Raw genomic sequence first — 25,949 nt, forward strand, 5'->3', positions numbered from 1 at the left:
AATAAAACTACTTGAACAATTTATGTGATTTTTTATGTATGATGTCAAATCATAAAAACCTTCTTTTTTTTTTTTATTTTTTTTCATATAGGGGAATTCTGAACAAGCCCCTAAATGTCTAAAACTGAGAGAAATTCTTTAACGCTACTTGTGGTGAAATTTAGCTTTTCTGGTGATATTCATTAATCTTCCAGAATTATCAAGCGTTTCCATCTTTCAGTAACCGAGTGAGACTAACAACAGACAAGAAGAAGGAATAAAATTTTCTTCTTTGATGTCATTCATAAAAAAGAAGATTCCATTTTCACTACAGATCAATCTCTCAGTCACTTATTGATTTTTGTTGTTAAAGGATTCCCAAATGCTAATAATAGAGTGAAATTCATCTGATTGAACCTGCTTAAAGGGAGAGGGTGACCGAGACACACACACACACGCACACACCAAGTGTTACATGTAAAAGTCAATAAAATTCAAGGCTGTTAGCATGTTTCCACCCCTTCCTCAACCCTTCTGTGCAACCTCAGGATATAACTTGGAAATAATTAATATTTCAATTTTCTTCCACTTATAACACATAGCAAAATACTTTAAAAAAAAACTTTATGTTTATGGAGAAATGCATATCAGATTTTAAATATTACTTAGTATTTAGAAAACTTGTAACTTTCAATATATAAAATAATACAAATGTAAAGAAATGCTCAAGAGAACACCAAACATTTTTTTTTTTTTTTAATTTTTGAGATGAGGATTTTTTTTTTTTTTTAATCCACATTCACTCGCAACAAGTCACATTGCCACTTGGATGTAAGGGATTACTATTTGAGACCATGCCTAGGAAAGATTACCAAGATGTTGGTTTACATTACATTTAAATTTCTGTATATCAGTACAGTCAGGAAAGCAGGTGGCAGGAAGGGAATTCCAAAGTTAGCTATTTGAGAGATTGATAATTTGGATTATTTGAACATTTGCACAATGTTTCAATTGATGTAACCTTTAACCTTCTTCAAATCTTGTCAAGCTTAAGGATCTTTCTCTCAAACTCTGGAATCTACACAGAATTTTGAATGGAAACCTTTATTTAATTCATGAGGGTAGCAGCCTCTTGTTCCATCAGTCATGACTGTGGAAAAATCTTAAATAATTTGCAGTTGTATTTTTTGTATAACCTGCACTGAGGATTGAACCTTTAACCTCTAGCAAAGTGTCGCTTACTACTGAATTTAACCTAGTAATTTTATCCATCATGCCATGTCTAAACTTTCATTTTTTAAAATCTTTTATGGCCAGACTTATCTGAGCTGAGCATAGAAGATTAGTGTGAATAAATCCTCAGTAAGACATAAAAATCTATTTAATAAATTTTAAAACTTGGATGGATGATTAAAATAACATTTCTTTTTTCAAAATAAATATTAAAAAGAAATTTTCCAAACAGATATTTTGATTAAATATTTTAGAGATTTTAAAAACTTTAGAAATCTACTTTTGTTGGAAGACTTTGATAGCTTGATTGTCTGTGCCAGTCATTTCTTTCTAATTCAACCAAAATGGAAGGGAGAGGCAGAGCATTGTGCATAAAAAAACGAAACAAATAAAGATATCTTAAGTGAGTGAATAAAAACATGCAGTTTAATTTGATTAGTGGGATTTTATTTATAGTTAATTAGTTCAAGTGAATATGTGCTGAGCTATATGTTTTAATGATGCATATGAAAGGTATATGTTGCAAGTGATAAATGTTTTATCAAAGGAAAACGGGGAGGGGGCATAAAGAATTGTAGATGTCTCTGGTTGGAGTTTGACCACCCAAAGATGTTTTCTTTGTTTAAAAAAATAAGTACCTAAAAATAAGTAAATGGGAAATCATGCTGGGACTGACCTACTTGGGAAAGGTAATTTTCTAGATGGGATCCAGATCAAATCCTTTAAATGGAGACAATTTAGCTGTTATCTGTAGTGAATATCTCAAGTCATCAACTTCCAAGTGGTCAAATGGTGACCATTAACAAAGGCCAGAATCAGAGTCAGGGGCGAAAAGATTCCAGGAAATGGGAAGGAGAGGCAGCCAGGGCCAGCTCTTTGGGAGTGAGGCAAGCAGTAGTAGTTGGACGTTTGACAAGGTTTTTATGAGAGCTTGCTGTCAATTGGGCCAATGTGCCTCTCAGGACAAGGCAAGCCCTTGAAGCTCTTAGCTAAAAGACTGTGCTAATGGGACATATATTTCAGTTTGATTATGTGAAAATTTCATCTTGTAAGTCTGCCATTCAACTTGAAAAAAGCGATTACCACAATTTATTTATTATTTGTTTATAAACTTGTGTTTTTGTTTGGAATGAGAATTCTTTGTTGCAGCATAGAGTTGCAAAAGAACTTTGGACTGACACAATGATTGGGACGATCACAGTCTGTGCAGTGAATGAACAAGTGCATGTTCATACTATTACACCCAAAAAACAACATAACTTATTGACATGTGTCATAAAAAATTACTAGATCAACTACTATCCCAGATACCATTATTTGAGAACTATTGCTATATTTATTTGATAAGATATTCACCGTTTTCTTGTATAGAATTGAACAGTGCAACAAAGTCCATGTTGGACTAAATTCAGATTTTTGTATTCATTTTACTTCATTTTATTATGCTTTTGAGATAGAGGTTTTAAACTGGATTGTTTCAATGAAGAGCAACAAGTGAGTTAATCCACTGATTCCAAATTTCAATAATGTCTTCAACAGAGATAGGATCTAAATCTTGTTAATATACTTATTATATTGCAGCTCAAGTGTACAACTATACACTCAACCTCCAAGGCTAAGAAAATGCTATTGAGATCCTTATAAGGACATATGCAAAGCTTAAACACAAGATTTTGCCATTTATATGAATCTCTTTACGAATATTTACAGAGCCTTAAAATTGTGCAATTAAATAAATAATATTAATTAGAAGTTCATTTTATGATTTTCTTTCATATCATTTGGATTATTCAGAATATTGCTCTCATCTTAAGTGCTACTTTCACAATGTTTCAGCTGATGTAACCTTGTTGAACTCGGCAACATTTCTGTCAAACTTGGGAATCTGTGTGGAATTTATTTAATCCACAGGAGTAGCATGCTCTCGTTTCATAGAAGTCCTAAGTAATTCGCAATTGTATTTTGAGTGTCACCCACACTGAGGATTGAACCTTCAAAAGTAACTTACAACTGAATTTTACCAAGTACTTTATCCACAATACCATCAGTAATTGTGAACAATTTTAGTATGAATTTTGAGTCTAAAATTTATTTTTGTCTTTAATTGTACAATCTTACTATTTATTACTATACATCCCTACTTATTACTACCGATTACTATATATATATATATATATATATATATATATATATATATATATTTTATTTTTTTATTTATTTATTATTTTTTAAAACAGTAATCTACGTACACGCGTGTTTCGAGGTCGTTACAACAATAACAAATATATATATATATATATATATATATATAATATTTAAGTATTTCTTAATTGAAAGTGTTGTTTAAATGATAAATTAAATTGAAATACGTTTATAAGCCAAACAACGCAAGGATTTAAATAAACGAATGTTTGTGACTTTATCTATTATTTAAAACAGATGGTTTCCATATTGTATTAAATTCTATATAAGGTCTGCTCAGCAGTATTCCAAATAATCCAAATTATCAATCCTTATCTCAAAAAATGGAGAAACACAATTTTCTTTAATTCTAGCTGTTCTATGCATTTTTACAAATGTTATATTAGTTCCTTTTGTCTGTTATATATACCATGAAATTAGTGATTTCATGTATTTTCAAATAATTTTTTAAAGTTAGTCTAAAATTAAGTAGTTGAAAAGATCTTTAAAATTCTGCAGCTGAAAGATTATATTGGCCACTGGCAATGACATTATGGATGCATTCATAAATGGCTTGTAGTGTTCTACTATCTGATTGAGTCTTTTACACACACATAGAAAATGGGATTGAAGAGTAAAGCAGCAACCTAAAAGAAGAGAAGTCTGGCCAGCAGAAGATATATGGATAGCCTTGTCAGCATTCCCCAGTAGGAGCCCCTCAGGCAATTAGCAATAAACTAACTCCTTCTTAAAGGAAAAAGGCAAAGCTTAGGAAGATGGTCCTCTTAGAATTGCACAGGACTAGCAACATACTGTAGTCAACAGGGAAAAGGCCATTTCAAAAATGGCACATACTCTGTTGACTTTGGTGTCAAGGGACACCCTCCACCTTCTCCATCCAGACGGCATTCCTAAAAAGCATTAGCCAGATGTTTGCATGTTTTTATAATATAGACAAAGGAAATAAATGATGAATTTGTTAAAAAAAAAAAAATGGACGAATTATTCATCAATTTCATCTTACCATGGTCTTCAATTCCAAATTCATCCAGTAAATCTGTGAGGGCATCCCTAAATTCAATCATTCCTTGGGCAGGTATAGCAATGTGCGTTCTGGGTCCACCTCTAGGAATTGTCTGAGACACCTGAATAAATAAATAATAATATTAATAAGGCCTGACTCACATTCATTCACTGCGTTTTGTTTCTAGAATAAAAAATTCTTTATTTACATTTTCATTGGTAATTAAAAAAAAAAACAAGTTGAAACACGTTGCGCAGCTTGAAAAATTTAAAAAAAAAAAAAAAAAAAAAAAAAAAAAAAAATGCCAAGGATCCGGAATTATGAATTTGAAAATATTTTCTTTCAAATTGAACAATGATTGGGTTTTTTTTCTCATATTCACCAAACGAATAAAAAATAAAAACAAATGGTTGTTTTACTTTACGACATATCAACCATTTTGGATTATTTAATGTTGAATCAAGTAATTTTAGAAAAAGCTTTAAGTTCTTCAAATATTTATTCATGGTGTTTTGTTTTTTTGTAAAGGACAAATGTTTTTGGCTTTGCAGCACATGATTGAGTCTTGCAAAGAAAAAAGAAAAAAAAACAATAATATCAATGTTCGGTGCATTTTAGATTAGGAAGCCAGTTTCTTGAGACAACTTGATCTAATAATATCATAAAATAGAAGCAAAGTTTCTTGTATATATAATATTTCAAAAGAATATCTATAAAATGAATTCCATTTCATTTTAAATTGAAATCAGCAAAGCAATTCTCTTTGTAGGTAAACATTAGACAACTGTTTAAAAATGAAATGAAACATGTAAAAAAAAATGATTTTAAAATATTATATTTCTGAACTTTTGAGATGAGGATTGACAATTCATATTATTTGGATTATTCAGATTTCTATTCTCATCTTAAGTGTTATTTTCACAACATTTTGTCCGATGTAACCTCCAACCTTCTTCAGGTGTATTTTATCAAACTTAGGAATCTTTCTGTCGAACTTAGGAATTTGCACGGAACTTTGAACGGAACCCTTTATGTTGTAGTTCCATAAGGGTCTGGAAGAAAGACACAGTTTGGTAATTAGTAGAAACAATATATTGAACAGAAACGCAAATACAAGTGAAGAGTATATGTCAGTCCAACTGCCACGAGTGAAAGATTTGAGTATAACCACCATCTCGGTCCTTATAGTGAGTGAAAGAGTTCATTATTATCTGTAAGGTTAGGCATAATAACACCCCACTCCACAACATATATGCATAAATATGGCATAATCACGTTGACACACCGATTCTTGTCAGATCACTGAAGTTAAGCAACGTTGAGTTTGGTCATTACTAAAATTGGTGACCAATTTGGGAATTCCGGGTGTAGGAAGATGTCGACACCTCCCTGCAAGAGTTGTAAAAACCTAATGTTGTCATCTCCCCTAATGGGGAGATACATGTGATTGGGGGTCGCTTGTGAATTTCATACTCTCATGAAACTTCCTCCTTTGGAGGAAGTCGCTTAAACCCAAATTGGGTTAATGCTGTTTCACACACACACACACACTCCACAACCATAACTTTATAGGGATCTAAGTATCCAAGAATTTATCACAATAAGATCTGGAAACTTCCATGTGGAGCTAAAGACTATGTAGATCATATCTCCAACCCCTCACAATTAGATTTAAGATCTGCATTTCTTAATTCTTTCAGTAATATCATCCATTAGTTTCTGAATTACATCCCAACTCCGTTTCGCAAGTTCAGTTACTTTGTTATTTCTATGTTTATACAAGGAAACTGAAATGTTAGAAGTTGATATGATCAGATCAACTTTGTATTTGTCAATCATACTTGGGATTGAGGTTGATATTGATTTTTGCCTTTTCCTTAAAGCTTCAACCTCATTTGAGTTTTTCAGTTTCAAAATAACTTATTTTTTATGTTTCCTGTTTGTAACGCGTTTATTTTCTGCTCACTTTTTAATTCTTGCCGCATTATTTCTTGATGTCAGTTTAAATCATGTTTTATTTTTTCAGTGTTTTTTTTTATGTGCCATCTGTACTTCATTCGATTAGTCTTCAATTGTTTTCCATAGATAGCTCGATTTTGAAGGGATTTTGCATGGTACTTTTTGATTCTTCAAAGTTCAACTTATTTATACATACATACATTTTTAATTTTTTTCTAACCCTATTGAAAGTAACAGCAATCATTTCATCCTCCAAATTAATTTTTTTTGCCAGGCACTAATCTGGCAATTTTGTTGGTTTTTAGCATGGCTGGTTTATTCAACCTTTTTCATGTATGTAAATTGATTATGAACAAATCAGACTCAGAGTCTAATTGTAATTTGACATTTTTATTCAGGATTTTTACTTATACATACAGTAAAACCTGGGATACAGTGGCCCCAAGGATACATTTTTTTTAGGTTACGATGTGGAATACAATGTTTTTCCAACCTGGTTACAGCATTTGCCTCGCCTTACAGTGTTATTTATAATGTTATTTGATTATATAGATGTGTATTATATACTGTACTGTATTTTGTTACTAATTTTTAATATGTACTGTATAAAATTTTGCTTAGGCCATACAGTGATTTCACCTCATGATCCTGCTCCCAGAACGGATTAATGCTGTATCCGGGGTTCTACTGTACTTTTTCATATTTGTGCCATCCTGTTTGTCTGTTCTTATGTATTTAACCTAGGTTTGTATTTTCTTTATCTGTTCTGAGTCTATTATGCTCAACTTTATTATAAGTCAGACAGGTTTTAAAATGGTATGGGCAATCTCTAAACCAATAATGGGCTCCACAATGACAATAGAGGCTAAATGGTAATTTTTCCTGATTTTTATTGGGGTGGCTCATCTAAATAAGAGAGTGCTAAAACATTATGTTTTGATTTTATTTAGTTTTCAAAGAATGTTGGAATGTGCTTTCTGATGTATCTTCCTTATGTAAGCAATGCCCAATTTTAATATTTTGAGAATCACTCTTGATACTTATAAGTCTTTGGCAGTCTTTAACTAATTTTTGCAATGTTAAGTTTAGTTCTCCTTCCAACTTGGTTAACATTACTTTGTCTAATTTTTGTGTCTTTTGCAGGTACCAGTATTTGTACAAATATTAAACATTTAAAGTTATCTGCATTAAGTTCAGAAAGTTTGAAATCATCACAGTGTTTATTTTTGACTAGTGCAGACATTAAGTAATATTCATTATCTTTTCTTAAGTTCAGACATTTCCACATTTTGTGGAACAGGGAAGTTTTAGGGCTGAATAGTTATGTTACAAGTTTTACATCTTCAGCAAAAGTCGTTAGCTTTCCTGTTTGCATATAATATAATTCACAAATTGTTATGTTTGGTGGTCCCTAACTTTCAAAGTAATAAGCAAACGTTTTTTAGAGTCTGCACATTTTTCACAATCTATTTTATGTAGATCTTAATACCTTCTGAAATATGAAGGGAAGGTTTTATCCTCATCTGGGGAATAAGTGAAGTCGTCAATTGCACTCCAAATAGCATCTTGTAAAAAACCATTTTCATTCTCAGTATTTTGACCGTTAGTTGATACTTTGTAACAATAATTCCTCAAAATTTTGCTGCTTTCTTTGTTCTATTGTTGTTGCTGGAGTAGTTTTTGTTTGTTTTTATGTTGTTGTTGCAGTAGTCTTTGTTTTTTGTTGTTGTTGTTTTCCTTCATTTTTCTATTGTTGTTCAAATATTTTATGGAATTTTTCATTGTTTTTTTTACTGCTGCTCCTTTTGAAGTTTTGTCATTTTTCTTCATTTTTTTAGCTGCTGATCCATTTGGAATTTTATCAATTCAACAAGCAAACTAGACTCGAAGTTTTCCATGTTTAAAATGTGTCTTTATAAATACGGTTTTATGAATTTCCATCTTACGCTGCTAACATTAGAAAAAAAGTTTTTTGTTTCAATGCTCAAAACATCCCTTTTTTTACATCTTTCATTAAAAAGTTTTAATGGTTGGATTTTAATCAACAGGAAAATAAAGGTTTATAATTTCGATTGTGATACTTTTTCCGTCTAATAGAAAATAAAAATATTCCTTTCCTTTCTTGTCAAAAATTAGCAGTGCCAGAATAAAATGAAATCACTGACTTCTTTGAAAGAAAGGAATTCACTTTAACTAAAGAAAAAAAACTTACTGATTTTTTTTTTCAAGTCCATTGATTAAACCTGTTTTTTTTGTTTTTTTTTAAACCTTTGAGGTTGTTGAGAAATTTTAAGGTTGATTTTTCCATGTTTTTTTTATGTTCTTGAATAAATGGTTTTAAATCCTTGTTGCCTGCATTGTGGTGACCTTTTTAATGTTCTTAAGTAAAAAGTTGCTTAAGAATTTTACATCAACAATGTTGTAGGTGACATAAGTTCCGAGTTCCTTAATAATGTCTCATCACGAGTGTTGTGGTCCCGCAACGGTTCAGAAGAAAAATACAACTCATAAATTAGTAGAAACAAAATATATTGAATAAAAAAGCAAATACAACAAATGAAGAGTGTTGGGATATGTTAGTCCGATTGCTATGAGTGCAAAATTCAAGCATAACTGCTGACAGACATATTCTCAGTAGAGTGAGTGAAAAAGTTAAATCTGTAAAGTTGGGCACCATAACACTTTTTTTTAATCCACAGTCCATAAGGATTCATGGCATAGTGGATAAAATACTTGATAAAATTAAATTGATACTCTTCTGGAGGTTGAAAGTACAAAACTGTTTAAGTGTTGTCTTAAGGTGAATTGCTTCCCAACACCCTGGAAAATATCATCGGTATGCCCTGTATTTAAGAATTCAGGTGATCGATCATCTCCCTCTCAGTACAGACCAATAAGTCTCCTGTACATCATGAGTAAGTTACTTGAATCTGTGTTAAATAGAGAAGTAGTCAACCACCTCAGCAAAAATAACCTTAAGTGCTCATCTGAGCTCCAATCTATGGTCCCCTTTCGTCAAACATTCACAAAAACACTAGTCTGGCTGGAACTGCACACCTGTAGAACTCTCTTCCGTTTACCTGTCTGTCCAGCTGACTACAATATGGCTGTCTTCAAGTCCAATGTAAACAAGTTCTTGATGAGCCGTTCTTAAGTGATTCAATTTACCAAATTTACATTTCTAACGATTACTACATTGTCCTTTTGACCACTGTACACTCTTTAACCCTTATCCCTGAGTGGCCTCTCGGCCTTAATAAGTGGTGATTCCCTTGTAAAAAAAAAAAAAAAAATTAAAAAAAATGTTCAATCCTTAATGCGGATGATTCTTAGAATACAATTGAGAATTACTTAAGACCTTTACCTGATCATGGCTGATGGAATGAGAGTATGCTTCCCTGTGGATTTAATAAAAGGTTCTGCTCAAAGTTTTGTGCGTTGAGTTTGACAGAAAAATTCCTGAGTTTGGCAAGATACATGTGAAGCAGGTTGGAAGTTATATTGGTTGAACAGTTGTGAAAATAAAACTCAAAATAAGAATAGTAGTCCGAATAATCCAAATAATATGGATTTTAAAACACTTAAGTTTCATTTGACTAAAAACGAAAATTGTCTCCTACGAAGATCCTTTTTTAACTAATATTTATCAAAGATGGGCATCATTATGAAATGAAAGCGATTTGAAAAAAAGATAGGAACAAATTTATTCAAATGAATCTATTGTTATTATTAGCTATTTTCAAATGTTTAACTTACAGATATTTATTCAAAAAACTAATTAGATGAGGCTTTCTCTTCTTTTAAAATTAAATTGACCAGAATTGGTAAGCTTTTTCAGATTGAAATGATTGCATTCTAGTAACCTGATTATTTGCTCAAACCGACTTGCATGCGTAGGAAAGAAAATCAATATGACGTTAAAATGATGTCAAGCAGCTGTTTATAAATATGCATATCTCTACAACAACAACTACATAGAGAGAAAAGCTAAGGGCAGAGAAACGCACACAAATTTCAACCCATTGCACCAAATGTTACTTCATGTATAGTACAGTATTTGACTTTATATTCATGGAACAAAAATTGATGCGGCAATAGTAAATTGCAGAATTTTCCCTTTTTCCTTAAAGGGTTTTACCCTGACCCTCCCAAAATTCTGCAATTATTTGTTGTCATAATTGAAAATCGCATACTTCTTTTCATAAGTTTCTCTTGATCATTTAAGAAAATGATAAGAAATTTATGTAAAATTTTATTGAACCTGAGAAAAATTTCAAATGGGACACAAACTTTTTTTCCTATATTTTTTTAACCTTGAACAAGGCGTATTGCAACTTAGAACGTAAGGGGTTAGTACTTGGGATTGTGTCTAACAGGGAATTGTGGGTAGTTAAGTAACAAGCTATCTATTCACATTACATTTTACCTTCTGCGGTTAATACAGTCAGGGTAGAAAAGTAATTTTCAAAATCTAGCATTTTGAAGGAAGAAACTATTAGAATAGAAGGCTTTCTGGCATCTAGGGACCTCAACCGTGAACAGGTGGGATTTTATTGTTGTTTGGGTTGGTTGGGAATAAGTATGTCGAGGGAGAACATTTTATTAAAGTACTTGTAAAACAGGTACAGGGATGCAACTGCAACATTGTGGCAATGATGCATGAGGTTAGAGTTTGGCTAATAGTGCAGGATCTATTAGATTTGAGACTCTTTGTTGGACCCTGTCTAAAAGTGAGACACTAATGAGAGATACACCAGCATAGATGTGGCAATAATACTGCATGCATAGACAAATTGTGGCTTTGTAAAGACATAGGATCCTCTCTGGTATGAGTAATTTTCTAGAATGGTAGATGGAGTTCACCTTCTTTGCAGCAGCCTTGGCAATGTCTTTAATGTATTTGTTCCAATTCATGCTATCAACAGACTTAATGATTTGTGTCAAGTGTTGACGGGTGACATTAGTTTGATTAATTAAAATTATCTAATGAAAGTGATCTATTAAAATAATAAGCAGACAACATTTTGGGGGTGGATAAGGGAAGAGTCTTTCAGACATGTGTAAGCAGTGCAATTATGTATGGATGTGAAATCTGATTAATGAGGGTTGAGGACGTACGTTGCATGGAAAATAATGATAAGAGAAAGATATGGTGGATGTGTAATGTGAGTTTTAAAGACACGTTTATTCTGATGACCTCAGAAAAAACATTAAATCTGGATAGTATAGGCAGATGTATACAGGAAAGTAGAATTTGATACTATGGCTACATTAAAAGAATGAATGAGAACTCTTGGGTTCATAGATGTAGAACAGTTGAAGCAGCAGGTTCAGCTCACAGCAAAGGTCAAGAAAAATATGAAAGGAACTGATAAAAATGATAAATAAGGGCTTAGGCAGAGAAAGGTTACAGGTTACTTTCTTGAAGCTTTTTAACACATGCTAGCATTTAAAACAGACATTAAACTGAATATGATGCTGTTGCTGTTAGTGATGCTCCTGCTGATGATGATAGTAAAAATATTTTTAGTTTTATAATTAGAAACTGACAAACTTAAGTATTTGTTATAAAACTGTGAAAGATCATATTGTTTGCAGAAAAGTGACAAAGAAAAAGGTTACACCTGTAAAATTCTTGACAATTATTCATAACAATAATTGTGGAGCATTCACTTAACTATTTCACCTCACTAGCAGTATCAACGTAGTGACCATACGTCGAAACACATGTATAAAATAATAATATTAATATCTCCATTTGATTTTATTGTCTTAACTAGCGAGGGTACCCGTTATTCCCCGATTGTTTGGAGGTGTGTGTGTGTAAGGGGGGGGGAGGAAAGTAAAGAATAAGCGAAGTAATAACCCTGTTTAAGTATTAAAAAAAAAAAAAAAAAAAAAAAAACGATATTACCAAACCAAAAAAAAAAGAACAGCGAACAAACATAAAACTTCTTCAAAAAGAAATCGGAAAAACAAAAAGAAGGGGAAAAAAAAATGATGAACGTGTTCGGAAAAACAAAAACCAAAAAACACAGCGAAAAGCAAAAAAATAAATAAAAAATAACCCTTCGATTCGGTTGTGCATTTCACCTAGTAGAAAGCATAGAATGAAAAGAAACGTTAAAATTCCATTCCAATTTTTTTAGCAACTACAACACGAAATAAAGCGGGGGGGGGGGGAATGGCATTAATAACCCTTCCATTCGGTTGTCCATGGTGCATTTCACTCAGTAGAAAGCATAGAACGAAAAGGAACGTTAAAATTCCATTCCAGTTTTTTTAAGCAACTATGAAATAAAGAAAACCCAAACCGGCGTTCCTTCGTAAGTGAACAATCCCGGAGATGGTGTAAGTGGTGGCAGGGGAAGGAGCAATTTATTACAGAGAAAAGTTTTTACTACTTCCATTGATTTTAACCGATTGTGGCATTGAACTCTCAACAGAAAAAATATAAGAAGGAATCTATGATTATTAAGGAAGTAGAGAGGTAATATGACTATAACACACCTCAGATATTGTGCTGCAGTTTGTGCATATTACATTAGCATGAAATGTCTTGATTTTTAATCCTATTAAGGTCAAAATCATAAGGGGGAAAATGAGTTCATTTTATATATAGAGGGATAAAAAACAAATGAGTCTGATATCAATTTTCAACCATTTTTCTTGAAGGTAAGGATTGATGTAAATTGATTGAAATTAACGGTTATATTTTCAAGAAATAAATTGTTCTTTTATACATGGGGTATTTATATATGACTTATATTATTCTAATTTCTTTTAAGACGTTCATTTTATTTTGGAGAGAATTGACCCAGAAGAAATGAGACTACCATTCTCTTAGCTAATTATTTAGTTAACATCAAAACTTATTTGGAATGAGTGATGCATGGACAAACATTGAAGTAACATTTTGCACCCTGATCATCTTCTACATTATTGGCGACATCACCTTCACATGGCTTCCAGAAAGAAACTGATTTGAAAATCTTTGTTTCTCTAAGCTTGAAAAACATGATGTTATTTGTCATCTCACTCTGTTTTGTCTATTCATTTGACCTGCCACAACTTTACATCACTCATCTTTGGAAACGATTTTATTTTGAAGGTTTGGGTTATGATGACATACACCAAAGTGTGGCTCTTGTTGAAATCCACACTAACTGGCTTAATCACTATTAACATTTTGTGTTCCTAATATGTAATATAACCAATTATGATTTTAAAAATGGAGATGAAATGACCTAGAAGCTCAACATTTCACTTGTCTTATGCAGGCTAAAATCCCACACAAAACAGGCAAAGCATTGAGCTTCTCGGTCTTTTCACTTCCATTTTTAAGATCATATCATTGGATTTTTATCTCCTTTTTATGATCATAACCAATTATAAGACAATAAGTCAATTTTTGTTGCTTTCAAATTAGCTCTCTTTTGTTTAACCATTATGCACAGATGATTTCAAGATAAAAGAAAAAGTCAAAACATTGTTAATTATGTTTTTTCATGATTATTATGCAAATTATGCTAAACCATCCCAAGGATTCAACTCAACATCCTTGACTTAACAAATATTAGTGCATTAACGTATTCCCATCCTTTTTCCATAAAAAGTTTGTAATAATTTGTTCACAGGAGTGTGGAATTACTGTGACAACATCACCTGTTATATATTAGGAACCTTACGTCAGTGGCAATTAAGTTAGCTGTTATTGAAAATATTACCTATATATGTATGTGCTAACAAAATATTACCTAAATATGTATGTGCTAACAAAATATTACCTATATATGTATGTGCTAACAAAATATTACCTATATATGTATGTGCTAACAAAATATTACCTATATATGTATGTGCTAACAAAGCACAGGTTTGGAAAAAAAAAAAAAAAAAAAGAAAGAAAAACAATGTCTTTGCTCCAGTAAAAATATACTGTTCAAATGTTTTTTTATGGTAATCGTTCCAAACAAAGCATGAAGCCACTTAATTTAAGTAGCTAAAAAAAAATACTATTTAAACGGCAGAAACTAGTGAATGATAAGTGTTTGATGGATAAATTTCAACCAAGAAAATAAATTTTTCTCCCTTTGTCAGAAACATTATTCATGGAATGTGAGGATTAAAAGACAAAATAAAGAAAGCAAGAGTATTGAGGCTGTCAAATGTAAACCATTTTCTATTTTCTTATATGTTTATGCCAAAAACTAAGCTCCAATTGTGTTTTTAAATTTACATGATATTTCCAGGGAAGAGGTGCTAGAAATGTAATCAACTGAATTAAATAAAAAGGGATGCAATTATTGTATTAAAAGTTGGATTCTCTATTCAAATTCAATACTAATCAAGCAATAGTTCTCATGATATACACGATCTTTGAAAAGTATGCAAAATCACAGAAAATCGTCATTGATATTGATATTTTTTCCAAATTTTTGAGATAAGGATTGATTATTCGTATTATTTGGATTCTTTGGACTACTGCTCTCATTTTGAGTTCTTCTCAGAACATTTCAGTCGATGTAACCTTTGACGTTCTTCAGGTGTACTCTGTAATCTTTCTGTCAAACTTGGGAATCTGCATGGAATTTCTGTTCCAAATTCTGTGCAGATTTCTAAATTTCAGAGAAAGATTTCTGAGTTTGACAAGATGCAGCTGAAGAAGGTTGGTGGTTACATCATAGATGATTTCAAAATAAAAATTAATTGTATTGTTAAGCAAATCAGCAAATATAAAGTTATTTTTATGTGTTGACAAACATAAATTATTCACCATTTAGAACTTAGATTATTCTGAAGAAATGGATGCATTCTTATGAGAACTCTTGAAAAAAAAAAAAAAAAAAAATCAAATAAAAATGCTAGAAAAAAATTTCAACGTACCCTTAAAAATCGTCCACGTTGGTTTTCTTTCAAATCAAGGTAATAGCGTCTGTTATCTTTAACCATGGTTTCTGTTTTTAGTTTACCATCTTCTGGAAGATTATCAGGATTTGGAGGACCTGAAATCAAAAAGAAAAACAAGCAATATGATAAATACACACTAGAAAATCTTATTAGTTATTGAAAAAAAAAAAAAAAAATGGTAACATTGTTAAACATTTTGCCCATCCTCAAGTTGGATTTATATTTTTAAAAAGAATAATCACCTGCCTTTGAAAATCTGAAAATTATTTTCTGCTGACTGTGTGTAATGTAGGTATCAAAATTGAAGAAATGAATAATGCAGATAAAATAAAATTTAAACAAAATAAAATTTAAATAATAAAATTTTAACAAAATAAAAGTAAAAGACAATACAATTTAAACAAAATGCAATTTAAACAATAAAATTTATAACCTTAAATTTCTCGCTTTTCTGTACTAAACTTGAACAACCTATTTCTAAAAGAAGAAAATAGAGAATCAATTGGTGTATATATGTTTACTGCTTATCAAAATGGACAAGAGTTAATCTTTTTTCTATTAGAGTCCTACTGCTTGTTCGAGACAAACTTTTTTCTGCACTAAACTGATGTTTTAGAACTGACAAAATAAAGTCATCATGATCTATTTTTAGTTTCTTGTCTTAAAATTTTCAGAACAGATGGTAGCCGCTATACTTGTTCACAGTAAGGTCTCTTTTATTGCCTTCTGCCATTTGTATGCATTTGAATGTGTCCACACCTATAATTTTTTTTTCCATTTTGAACATACCTGCCATTATTTTATTGTAGTAATAGCAAGGGCATACCCAACCTTGCTGGTCATAAAATTCACTTAAGATATTTTAATGCAAATTTTGTATTTATTAGTACAGAGCTAATTTTCTATTATTTTATTGTACCTAATACATAGTAATGATTTCAAAAGTTATAAAATATATATATATATATATATATATGATTCCTTCCATCAGCTAGAATTAAAACTAAAAATGTAGCGCTCCAGCTGTGTTTCCTCATTTAGCACTCTAGCTGCGTTCGCTACCGTTTGAGCTAACGCAACAAATAGATAATAATGTTATAAAATTAAACCACTTTTGACTATGATTAATTTACGCATAAGCAAGCGAATAGAAATGTCAACAAGTTAAAATTAACATTTTGCATTTAAATTGCAGACTTCTGTATGCATTATTCATCCATCCAAACAAAAGTTTTACTCATTATAAACCATCCTTGGTGTATGATTATTTTTTTCTGTTAATTTCAGTGTTATGTGATCAGTAGTTTAAGAGTTTAGTGATTAAATATTTACACACAGACAGACACACATACATACATTTACTGTTTTATTTATATAGATATACCATATAGAAATAAAAAACAAAACAATTATAGTTAAATCAAAGTGAAACACGAAGAGGTAATGATTAAAACTAACTTAATAAAAAAAGTTTTTCTTAATGTAAATCGCTCGAAACTAGCTATGAAGCCACTTAATGTAAGAAGTTAAAAAATAAATACTATTTCATGGTCAAAAACTAACCAATGATAAGTGTAAGATGGGTGGATTTTAACCCAGAAAACAACAATTCTTCCTCCTTTGTCAGAAACATTGCTTAAGAAATGTAAAAACTAATATCCTGCAAAGTTTTAGATTTACTGATCCATCCATTATAAAAACAAAAAGAAAAAAATTATTTCATCAAAATTGGGAAATTTTCTTTTTCTAGTGATTTCTATTTACATGTTTACATTTAAAATTGTGATGGTTGTCAAATTTTAATCTCCTTAAGAATTAACAAAATCAAAATATCAATGGAAATGTGTCATTCATCTAAACATTTCTTTTATTTTGTTATGTATTCAATTATATATATATATATATATATATATATATATATATATATATATATAAGCAACTTTTTAAAGTCAACAATTGAGCTTATTATTTAACAAGTAGTTAAGAATTTGCTTTTTTTTTTTATTAGGTTTGGGGATTGAATAAATAAAATCCTCTTAATGTAAAAAGAAGAAAGTAGCAAATCTTTCGACAAATTGAATACTTGTGAGAAACAGCTTAGAGTAAAAACAAAAACTTGGCTGCTGTTGCATAAAAGTGATTTCTTGCCAATATAATTTTATTGTAACAATTTCTTTTATGAGAGGTCACTGGGTCACTAAATAAAACAGTTCAATTACAAGTAGGTAAACAATTGAAACTTTTTGTAAAATATTCAGGTTGGTGAATTAGTTAATTTATATGTTCGCAGATAAAATATGAATATGAATAAACTACTGGGCATATGATGTATGAAAGTGAAACCTGGCCAGTGAGGGTCGGGGACATGCGAAAGAAATGATATGAAAATGATACTATAGATGTTAAATGTAAGTCTTTAAAACAGGCTTAGTTTTGATTACTTTAAAGGAAGATTAAATCTAAACAGCTTAGGAAGATGTGTGTATAAAAGGAGACTTTGATGGTATGGCCATATTAAAAGAATGGATGATGCAGAAAAGTTGAGGCAGTAGGTTCAATTCACAGGAGGAAGGCCAAAGAAAAAATGGGAGGAAATGATAAAAATGGATATGAGGGAAAGAGAGATAATTAAAGACCTGGCCAGAGATAGGTTAGTTTAGAAGTCAATTTCTTACATCTGTCCAATATTAGCATGTAAAATGAAATTGAATACAATGATGATGACTGTGAACGAATAAAAAAAATTATATTCTCAAAAGACTTATATACTATTTAGTTCCTGATAAAAATCAATTTATGTCTGTTGAATTATGTGTGAAATCTGGGTTGTGTGGAGGAATAATAAAAAATTACTTTTCAGCAAGGTTTATGATTAGCTACCTACATGTTAGGTTTATTCTCTCTAGGTTGTGTTGCTTGTACTATTAGGACCAATACTGTATAATAAATACTGAACATATTAAATACTCATTTTGTTTTTAATTATATTTCATACCCACTCGAGTGTGTTGAACTTGAACACAATTAGTTTATACAATGAAAATCATATTCATTTTTCTTTCGATCCTCGGTCATTGTCACACAGATCTTGTTTTTGTCTGCATTTATTGTGCTGACCAACAGCTGAAATCAAAGTCATTAGATAATTTCTTTTAAAGGCAGACAAAATTAATTTGAACAAGCATCATGTCAAGTGAACAATTAGTGGTTTATTAAGACCTACACTGTTTTGTTACATTGTAGCTTATTAATTACATGTCATAGAGAGAGAGAGAGACGAGAGAGAGAGAGAGAGAGAGAGAGAGAGAGAGAGAGAGAGAGAGAGAGACCATTGACAAGTGCAAAGTTTTTTAAGTAACATTTTTGTTAACTTATCTTAATATATTTTTGCTGTGTTATTTGCTCCTCTGAGACTGACCTGGTTGCTTTTGACCATATTTTTTTTCACCCCAAACAAGGCGTATTGCCCTTTGGCAGTGTCTACAGAGGACTATATAGAGAGTTCCCCCGCGAAATGTCTGTTTGCTTTACATTTAAACTTCTTTCTGCATGTTAGTACAGTCAGGGAAGCAAGAAAAAGGGGGGGGGATTCCAAAGTCTAGCCATCCTAGAGAAGAAATTATTAGAATCCAGCATTTAGGGACCTCAACAGTGAAGGGTGGAATTTCGTTGCTTGCTGTATGATGGCATTTCACTTTTCACAAACTCATTTTCATTTCTAGACTTTTAAGTCTTAATGATTGTTGACTCCTTTCTGTGAGATTTACTATGTTCTAATGCCCAGTAGTTTATTGATACTAATATTTTATTTGCGAACATATAAATTAACTAATTCACCAACCTGAATATTTTACAGTTCCAATCGTAATTGAACTGTTTTATTTAGTGACCCAGTGACCTCTCATAAAAGAAATTGTTACAATAAAATTATATTGGCAAGAAATCACTTTTATGCAACAGCAGCCAAGTTTTTGTTTTTACTCTAAGCTGTTTCTCATAAGTATTCAATTTGGCGAAAGATTTACTACTTTCTTCTTTTTACATTAAGAGGATTTTATTTATTCAATCCCCAAACCTAATAAAAAAAAAAGCAAATTCTTAACTACTTGTTAAATAATAAGCTCAATTGTTGACTTTAAAAAGTTGCTTCTCTATATATCTATATATATAAAGTAGTAGCGTTCATGTGTACAACTCTTTTACAGCCAACCCCACTGGACTGAGAATGACCAAACCTGGCATGATGATGGTCTCCCACCTAGGGATGGCGCACACTATTTTTCAAGGTCAAAATTAAAGGGTAAGGTTGAGACTTTGCTAGTATTACATAATTCAATAATTGAATACATAACAAAATAAAAGAAATGTTTTGACAAATGACACAATTCCATTGATATTTTGATTTTGTTAATTTTTAACGAGATTAAAATTTGACAACCATTGCAATTTTAAATGTAAACATGTAAATAGAAATCACTAGAAAGAAAAAGAAAATTATCTGATTTGGATGAAATTAATATTTTTATAATGAATGGATCAGAAAATCTACAAGTTTGTGGGATTTTTTAGCAAGTCATTTTAAACCTTCTCTGCATTTCACTTTGATTCAACTATAACGGGTTTTGTTATTTCTATATTACGATAATAAAACAAGCTTCTTTCCCAGAACTGCTTGCCTGTGGAACACTGGTCTGCTGGCCTGCTTCCCAATTAACTACAACATAGTAGCCTTCAACTCCAATGTGAACAAATTCTTGTTGAGCCGTCTGCATAAATAATCCAATTCTACCCGATTTACACCATCAATGATTACTACGCTACTACCTTACATTCAGTAACCCTTATCCTCGAGTGGCCTTTGGACCTTGATAAGTGATGACTCCCTAGTAAAAAAAAAAAAAAAAAATCCTTATGATTTCAATTTTCATCTTTCTATTTATCAAATATGCTCCAGTTCAAATAAGATTTTTACTATTAATTTTCTATTTATTGTCTTTGTACTTAAACTTTTTATTCAGCAATTTTAAGTATATATCACAAACCAGATATTTTATTGTGTGAAAATGAATAAATCTAGTGAAATTCCTTTTAATTTCAACTTGTGATAACTCATTTATTTTTTAGGTTTTTGTAAGTTTGTTTCATTTAGCATTTAGATATCTGGGGAGTTTGTTAGGAGAAATGATTGTACATTGTCTAAGTTAGTTCTAAGTCCACGGATATTTGTAAATGCAAGCCTCAATCATTGTTTGAGTGTATGCTTGATTTGATTGTCATTTTGGATTGAGCTGTCATTCAATTTAATAGTTTCAGTTTAAGGTGAGAGGTGCTAGACAAAGTGCATCTGCATAGCCTCCAACAAACAACACAAAAAAAACAAAAACAAGTAGACCATCAGCTGACTCCTTGTCTACAGGAATATGGCCTCAGAAATGCCCACCGGAGATGAGTGCAGGGTCCCTTTCCATGCGCGATATGGCACTACAACCATCTTGATATTATACAACTGATGATAGAGCAGCCGCTCTCAGCACAACCAAAGAGTTAGGGGTCCTGTACTATCAGTCAAAATACAGCAACCAGTCAAACTGGTACCCTCAAATCTGTCAAACAATAGTGGTCCAATCTAATGGTTTGAGCATACATGATAAACAAGTGTGCCAAGATGCTCAGTTTTAAGGGAAGGGAATGAGGCGGAAGTGGGGGTCAGCATTCATTGCCCTAGTCAGAAAACAAGGCCAAGCAATGGGCATCTCTAATGAGTCCCTGTGATCACACCTCTTCTCTTGGCTAATAGGCAAAGAAGGAGTATAAAAGCTGGGCAATGGGCAAAGCCTATCTACTCCTTAAGCAGTTTAGGTTTGTGAACCAGTTATTTGATTACGTCATCAGCTCTAGGGAGGTTATCAACCAGGACTGAGGAGGCCTCCCTCCCTTGTTTGATGCCAAAGCGTATGAGGTCAGTGGCACAGGTTTAACATCAGTTTTATTTCTCCTAGATGGATGACCTGATGAGATCTACGGGTCCATCAGCACCAAGAGGGTTAGCCCTACACCAGGTTTCAAAGCCAGGTATTTCTACACTAAATTAATTGTGTTAATATCAAAGATAATTTGTATCTGCTATGAAGTTACACTTCTCAAAAAAAGAATTAAGATTGGAAAATGTGGTTAATCACACGTTATGAGTGGAAAAGCGAGGGAGAGGGGTATGTATGAGTATGGCGTGTAGATTTAAGGTTAGTATCTACTAGAGTTAAGCGAGGATTAAATATGGATTAATATTGTTTAGTTATCTACCTTTGTTTCTTGAGATATTTTTCAAAATGGCGCACGAGTCAGTCACTCTTTGGATATTTAAGAAATTAGATTTTCTTATTTAAAAATAAAATAGATCAATTGAAATAATTTTTGGAATATGATATTTTCATTTTGTCTCAAATTTTTCTTTATTTTTATTTTTTAATATAGGGAGAAATTCTGAAGAAGAACAAAAATAACATTAGAAAAAACTGTTCCAATATTTTTAACATTCCTTTTCCAAGCAAACCAAACATACATTTGCATCTTTTCACTAGCAGTAATAAAAAAATAAACAAAAATAAATCAAGATTGTTTTATTTAGTACATATCCTCCTTTTTAAAAAAATATGGAACGTGCTTATTTTAAACAAACTATTTTAGATGTCAGCAGAGTTTCATACTTATGCCGAATTCATAATATTTTCATTTAATCAGTGGATAAAGTGTTTGCTGTAGGTTTAGTTTTATGCCATTTTCCAGCGTTCGAATCTTGTTTATTTTTTAAATATCTTTCCAGTTATTTCATAGCCGATATCAACCATCATAATTCACTTTTTTCAGTTGACCTGACAATCAGAAGAGAAGGTGTGATGTGTACTATTATATAACATGTAGTTATCTGTATGTACATGTGTTTGTATATCCAGTTAAAAATCAGAAACTACAAAACAAACACCTACAAAGTTGGCATATTCTTGATTAGCATTACCCTGAATAATTGATATCTAAAATTTAAAAACATTTATTCATTCTTTGAAAGTCAAATGGGCCAGGTTTCATCAGGGAGAGGGGGAGAGATCAGTCATTTCCAATGTTATTTTATAAAGAAGATGTGAACTTAATAATTTTCAATCAATTAAGACAAAAGAGAGGAATATGCTGGATGGGGGTGCAAATGAGGAGTGACAAATGTGAAAAAACAAGAGGGAGAAAGATCAAGAGAGATAGAGATAGGAGTATTAATATAAACATGCAGCACACTTTTTAACTTGTTCTATTTAGTATTTGTTATCACATTGAGCAATGCTGTGCTAGTTAAAAATAAAGCAACATTTCCAAATTTAAAAATCTCCCCTCACAGGAGATGAATTCTAATTTTAGCAAATATTTTCTTGGAAGAAAAAATATTTTCTCTTGATACTTTATTTTCCTAATCTTTAGATTCCTGTGTTATGAGGCGATTTTGAAAGTAAATTACTATGCTGAAAAAAGAAAAAAAAAAACGTGGGGTGATTTTTCAAAGAGATTAGTTTGGATAAAACTGTCAAATGAGGATTAGATAATTCTTTCTCAACTTACCCAAGGATGCATAATGTTCACTGAACTCTGTTAAATTATCCCGAAATTCTGCAGCTGTCGACATAGCCAGAAGGAGGCGGCTCTTCTTTCCACCAGCACCAACCTGTGAAGGACACAATACAGTTAACAATAAAAAATAGTTCTATTTGCACATATGCTCAGTACAAATAAAAATGAAAGACAATAGTTGATAGACACAGGGAAAAATTTGTGTTAAACATCGCTTATCTCTATCTCTATCTCTACTATTATATAAAAGTTACTGTGTGTGTGTGTGTGTGTTCGTTCCTTCCTCATAAGTTCCGAAATGGCTGAGCCTATCTTTTGCAAATTTCATCCAAAGCTAATTAATATGTCTGGCACTATTCTTAGATATGTTTTGTACAGAAATTCATCCGATAAGTATCGAAAATCGAAAAAATCCCATCTTAAAAATAGCTTTTCTCTCTTATAGATAAAAAAAAAATTTTTACAAGGAAATATTTTACGTTACAGCAGCCAAGGGAGATAATAAAATTATTTCTTCTTAAAGAAAAAACACATTTATTATAATCTGGAGATATAGCTTAGTAGTAGAGCATTCGACTACAAATTTAATGATCCTCCTGTTCAGGCTCAGATGTACCTCACTATTTTATTTTAATTTTTTCTTATTAATGAGTTCAATTTACAATAAAAGAAATGATACTATTTAAAATCACTGCAAATCATTTCTCTGTTTGGCTATTTTAAAGCTAAACATTAATCAGAAGTGACTTTTCCAGGGCATTCATCATCAAGGGCAAATATCAGCTGACATGATATTGTAAACAAACAGATGGAATTTGATGAACGACATTATCATTATTATTATTATTTAATTTTTTATTTTTTTGCAAATTAGTCCATCAGGCAAATTATTCCTCGTAATATATAACAATCAATAAAGGATTGATTCTATAATAATTCATTCGCAATCTGTATGAATTAAAATATCATATTTAAGCGTATTATATGACCAGGCAACACAAGCTACCAGCTGATTTCTCTATATATAAAATTGGAATTCCTGTTTGATTGTTTTATCAACACCTTCTAGAGCTTTAGATATAGATTCTCATAACTACAAACATTTGGAAATTGCATTTGCCAGGAGACTTAGATAAGTATATTTTTGATTTTGATCAAAGAGATTACAAAAATATTGTAACGTCTGCATTTTTGTCAGACATTCATAATTTGAAAACTATAAAAATTAAAAATAATAAAAGTGATAATGTATAATTAAGAGCTTGGAGCGGAAATACACAGTACATGGGAGGGGGGGGCTCAATGATTCTCAGGAAACACTGAGTATATAACTCAAGGGGGTTGAATAATATAAATTTACCAAAAATTATTTCAATAAATGTTACTTTACATATTCCCACCCCACAATCAAAGCTGAGTGAATCCTTTGGCTCCACATCAGAAACTGAACATTATAAAATGTAAAAAATCCATTATATAAGGGGAATCGATTTTTTATGTATACCTAGCTAAAACTCTAAAACTACAAAACAAACACTCATAAAGTTAGTAGTTTCTTCATCAATGTTGGTCTGAATGAATAATATTTAAAATTTAGAAAAAATATTTATTCTTTGACCCAAAACTATTGAAGATTTTATTAGGAAGATGAGGGGGGGGGTCTGTATTTTAGACATTTGCAGTAATAACTAAAGGGAAGTAACTGTTTTTTTAAAGGAGTTCTTTTTCTTACACCAACTCATTCCTCGAGTAAACTATAAAAGTATATGTGTGTATGTCTAAGACAGGAATGGGCTGGGTAGAGAAAAAGGAGAGGGGGTAACCATAAGTAAAAATAAAAAAAGGGATATATGGTGTCATAAGCTAGGTGAAAAAAGACACAGGGTTCCTCACACAAACCATATCTTCCTAATAGTTTTTAATAAGGTAGCTAACGTGACTTTCTTTAGAGCTAAATAAATCTGCAAAGAGGTTAACATTATGACTTCTTTCTAAAAGTTTCAGAAAGTCTTCCCAATAAAAATCTACATTTTCTGGTTTGAAAACATATCTGATTATTCCATAAAATGTTTTATATCTATAAATTGCTCATTTCAATCTTTTTTCTTTTACAGAATGTGAATTGCTATTATGCAGTTTAAATATTTATTTTTTAAATATTCAGTGAGAATATAATAACAGGAATTGTGTGGAAGAAATCAGAATGATGTACAAAACTCGATTAATATAGTCAATTTTATATAACGCTTGAACCGAGGAAGAAAAGATTATCACTTTTATTGATGTCAGATAAAAGTAAATTTTGTTGTTTTGTTCTGAAAGTGTTATATAATAAATCTTACATAAAAAACAAGGTACTTACAATTAAAATAGAAATAAAAAAATGGAGATTTAGAAAATGATTAAAGTCGAAAAGAATTTGAACATGCAGAAAAATTTGGGTGGCTGTGCAATTGAATATCAAAAAATGTATTTTAAACAACAACACTATCACATACTTAATTGTCATGTCAAAATTAGTAAAAATTCCAAAAATTATGAAAAATGATTGAGTAGATCTGCCAGAACTATTTTTTACAAAAAAAAAATTCCTAGTTTTGTAGATTCTTGATCTACCATTTTCTAATTTGAAATTGCAAAAGTTAATGAAAACAAGGGAGATAAGTCAGTTTATCATATGGAATAAAAGAAACTATTAACAATTATGAGATAAAACTGCATTAGTCGATAAATTTTAATTTTACTTGTATTTTTCTACTCAATCATTTTTTTGTAATTTTTGTAATTTTTACTAATTTTAACATGACAATTATGTACATAAGAGTGCTTTTACTTAAAATGCATTTTTTATTTTCAATTATAATGCACAAGCACCAAAAGTTTTTGAAATAAATTTGATTTAACTAAGATAAAATCCTAAAAGCCAAACAAAAAATTTAAGATTGACATTTTTTTGTTTTGATTTTTTGAATTTGTTTTGATTTTTGAATTTGTTTTGATTTTGAAGATTATTTGGAGATTTAATAAAGACCACAGTGTTTATTTTGTAAGT

The 25,949-nt window shown here is 31.0% G+C and overlaps 1 protein-coding gene across 2 annotated transcripts in view; it reads right to left on the reverse strand.

The window, feature by feature from the left end:
- Nucleotides 1-25,949, reverse strand: part of LOC145276730 (transcriptional regulator protein Pur-beta-like) — a 135,659-nt gene that overhangs the window by 7,931 nt on the left and 101,779 nt on the right. For both annotated transcript variants that reach the window (XM_080127951.1, XM_080127950.1), the window contains exons 4-6: nt 22,889-22,991; nt 15,263-15,381; nt 4,418-4,538 (exon numbers count right to left, since the gene is read on the reverse strand). In XM_080127951.1, the coding sequence (XP_079984077.1) occupies nt 4,418-4,538; nt 15,263-15,381; nt 22,889-22,991 (343 nt within the window). The remainder of the gene's footprint in view (nt 1-4,417; nt 4,539-15,262; nt 15,382-22,888; nt 22,992-25,949) is intronic.

The sequence above is a fragment of the Euprymna scolopes genome, chromosome 5, assembly GCF_053919585.1.
Source record: "Euprymna scolopes isolate OS-2025 chromosome 5, ASM5391958v1, whole genome shotgun sequence".
In the NCBI taxonomy this organism is placed as follows: domain Eukaryota; kingdom Metazoa; phylum Mollusca; class Cephalopoda; order Sepiida; family Sepiolidae; genus Euprymna; species Euprymna scolopes.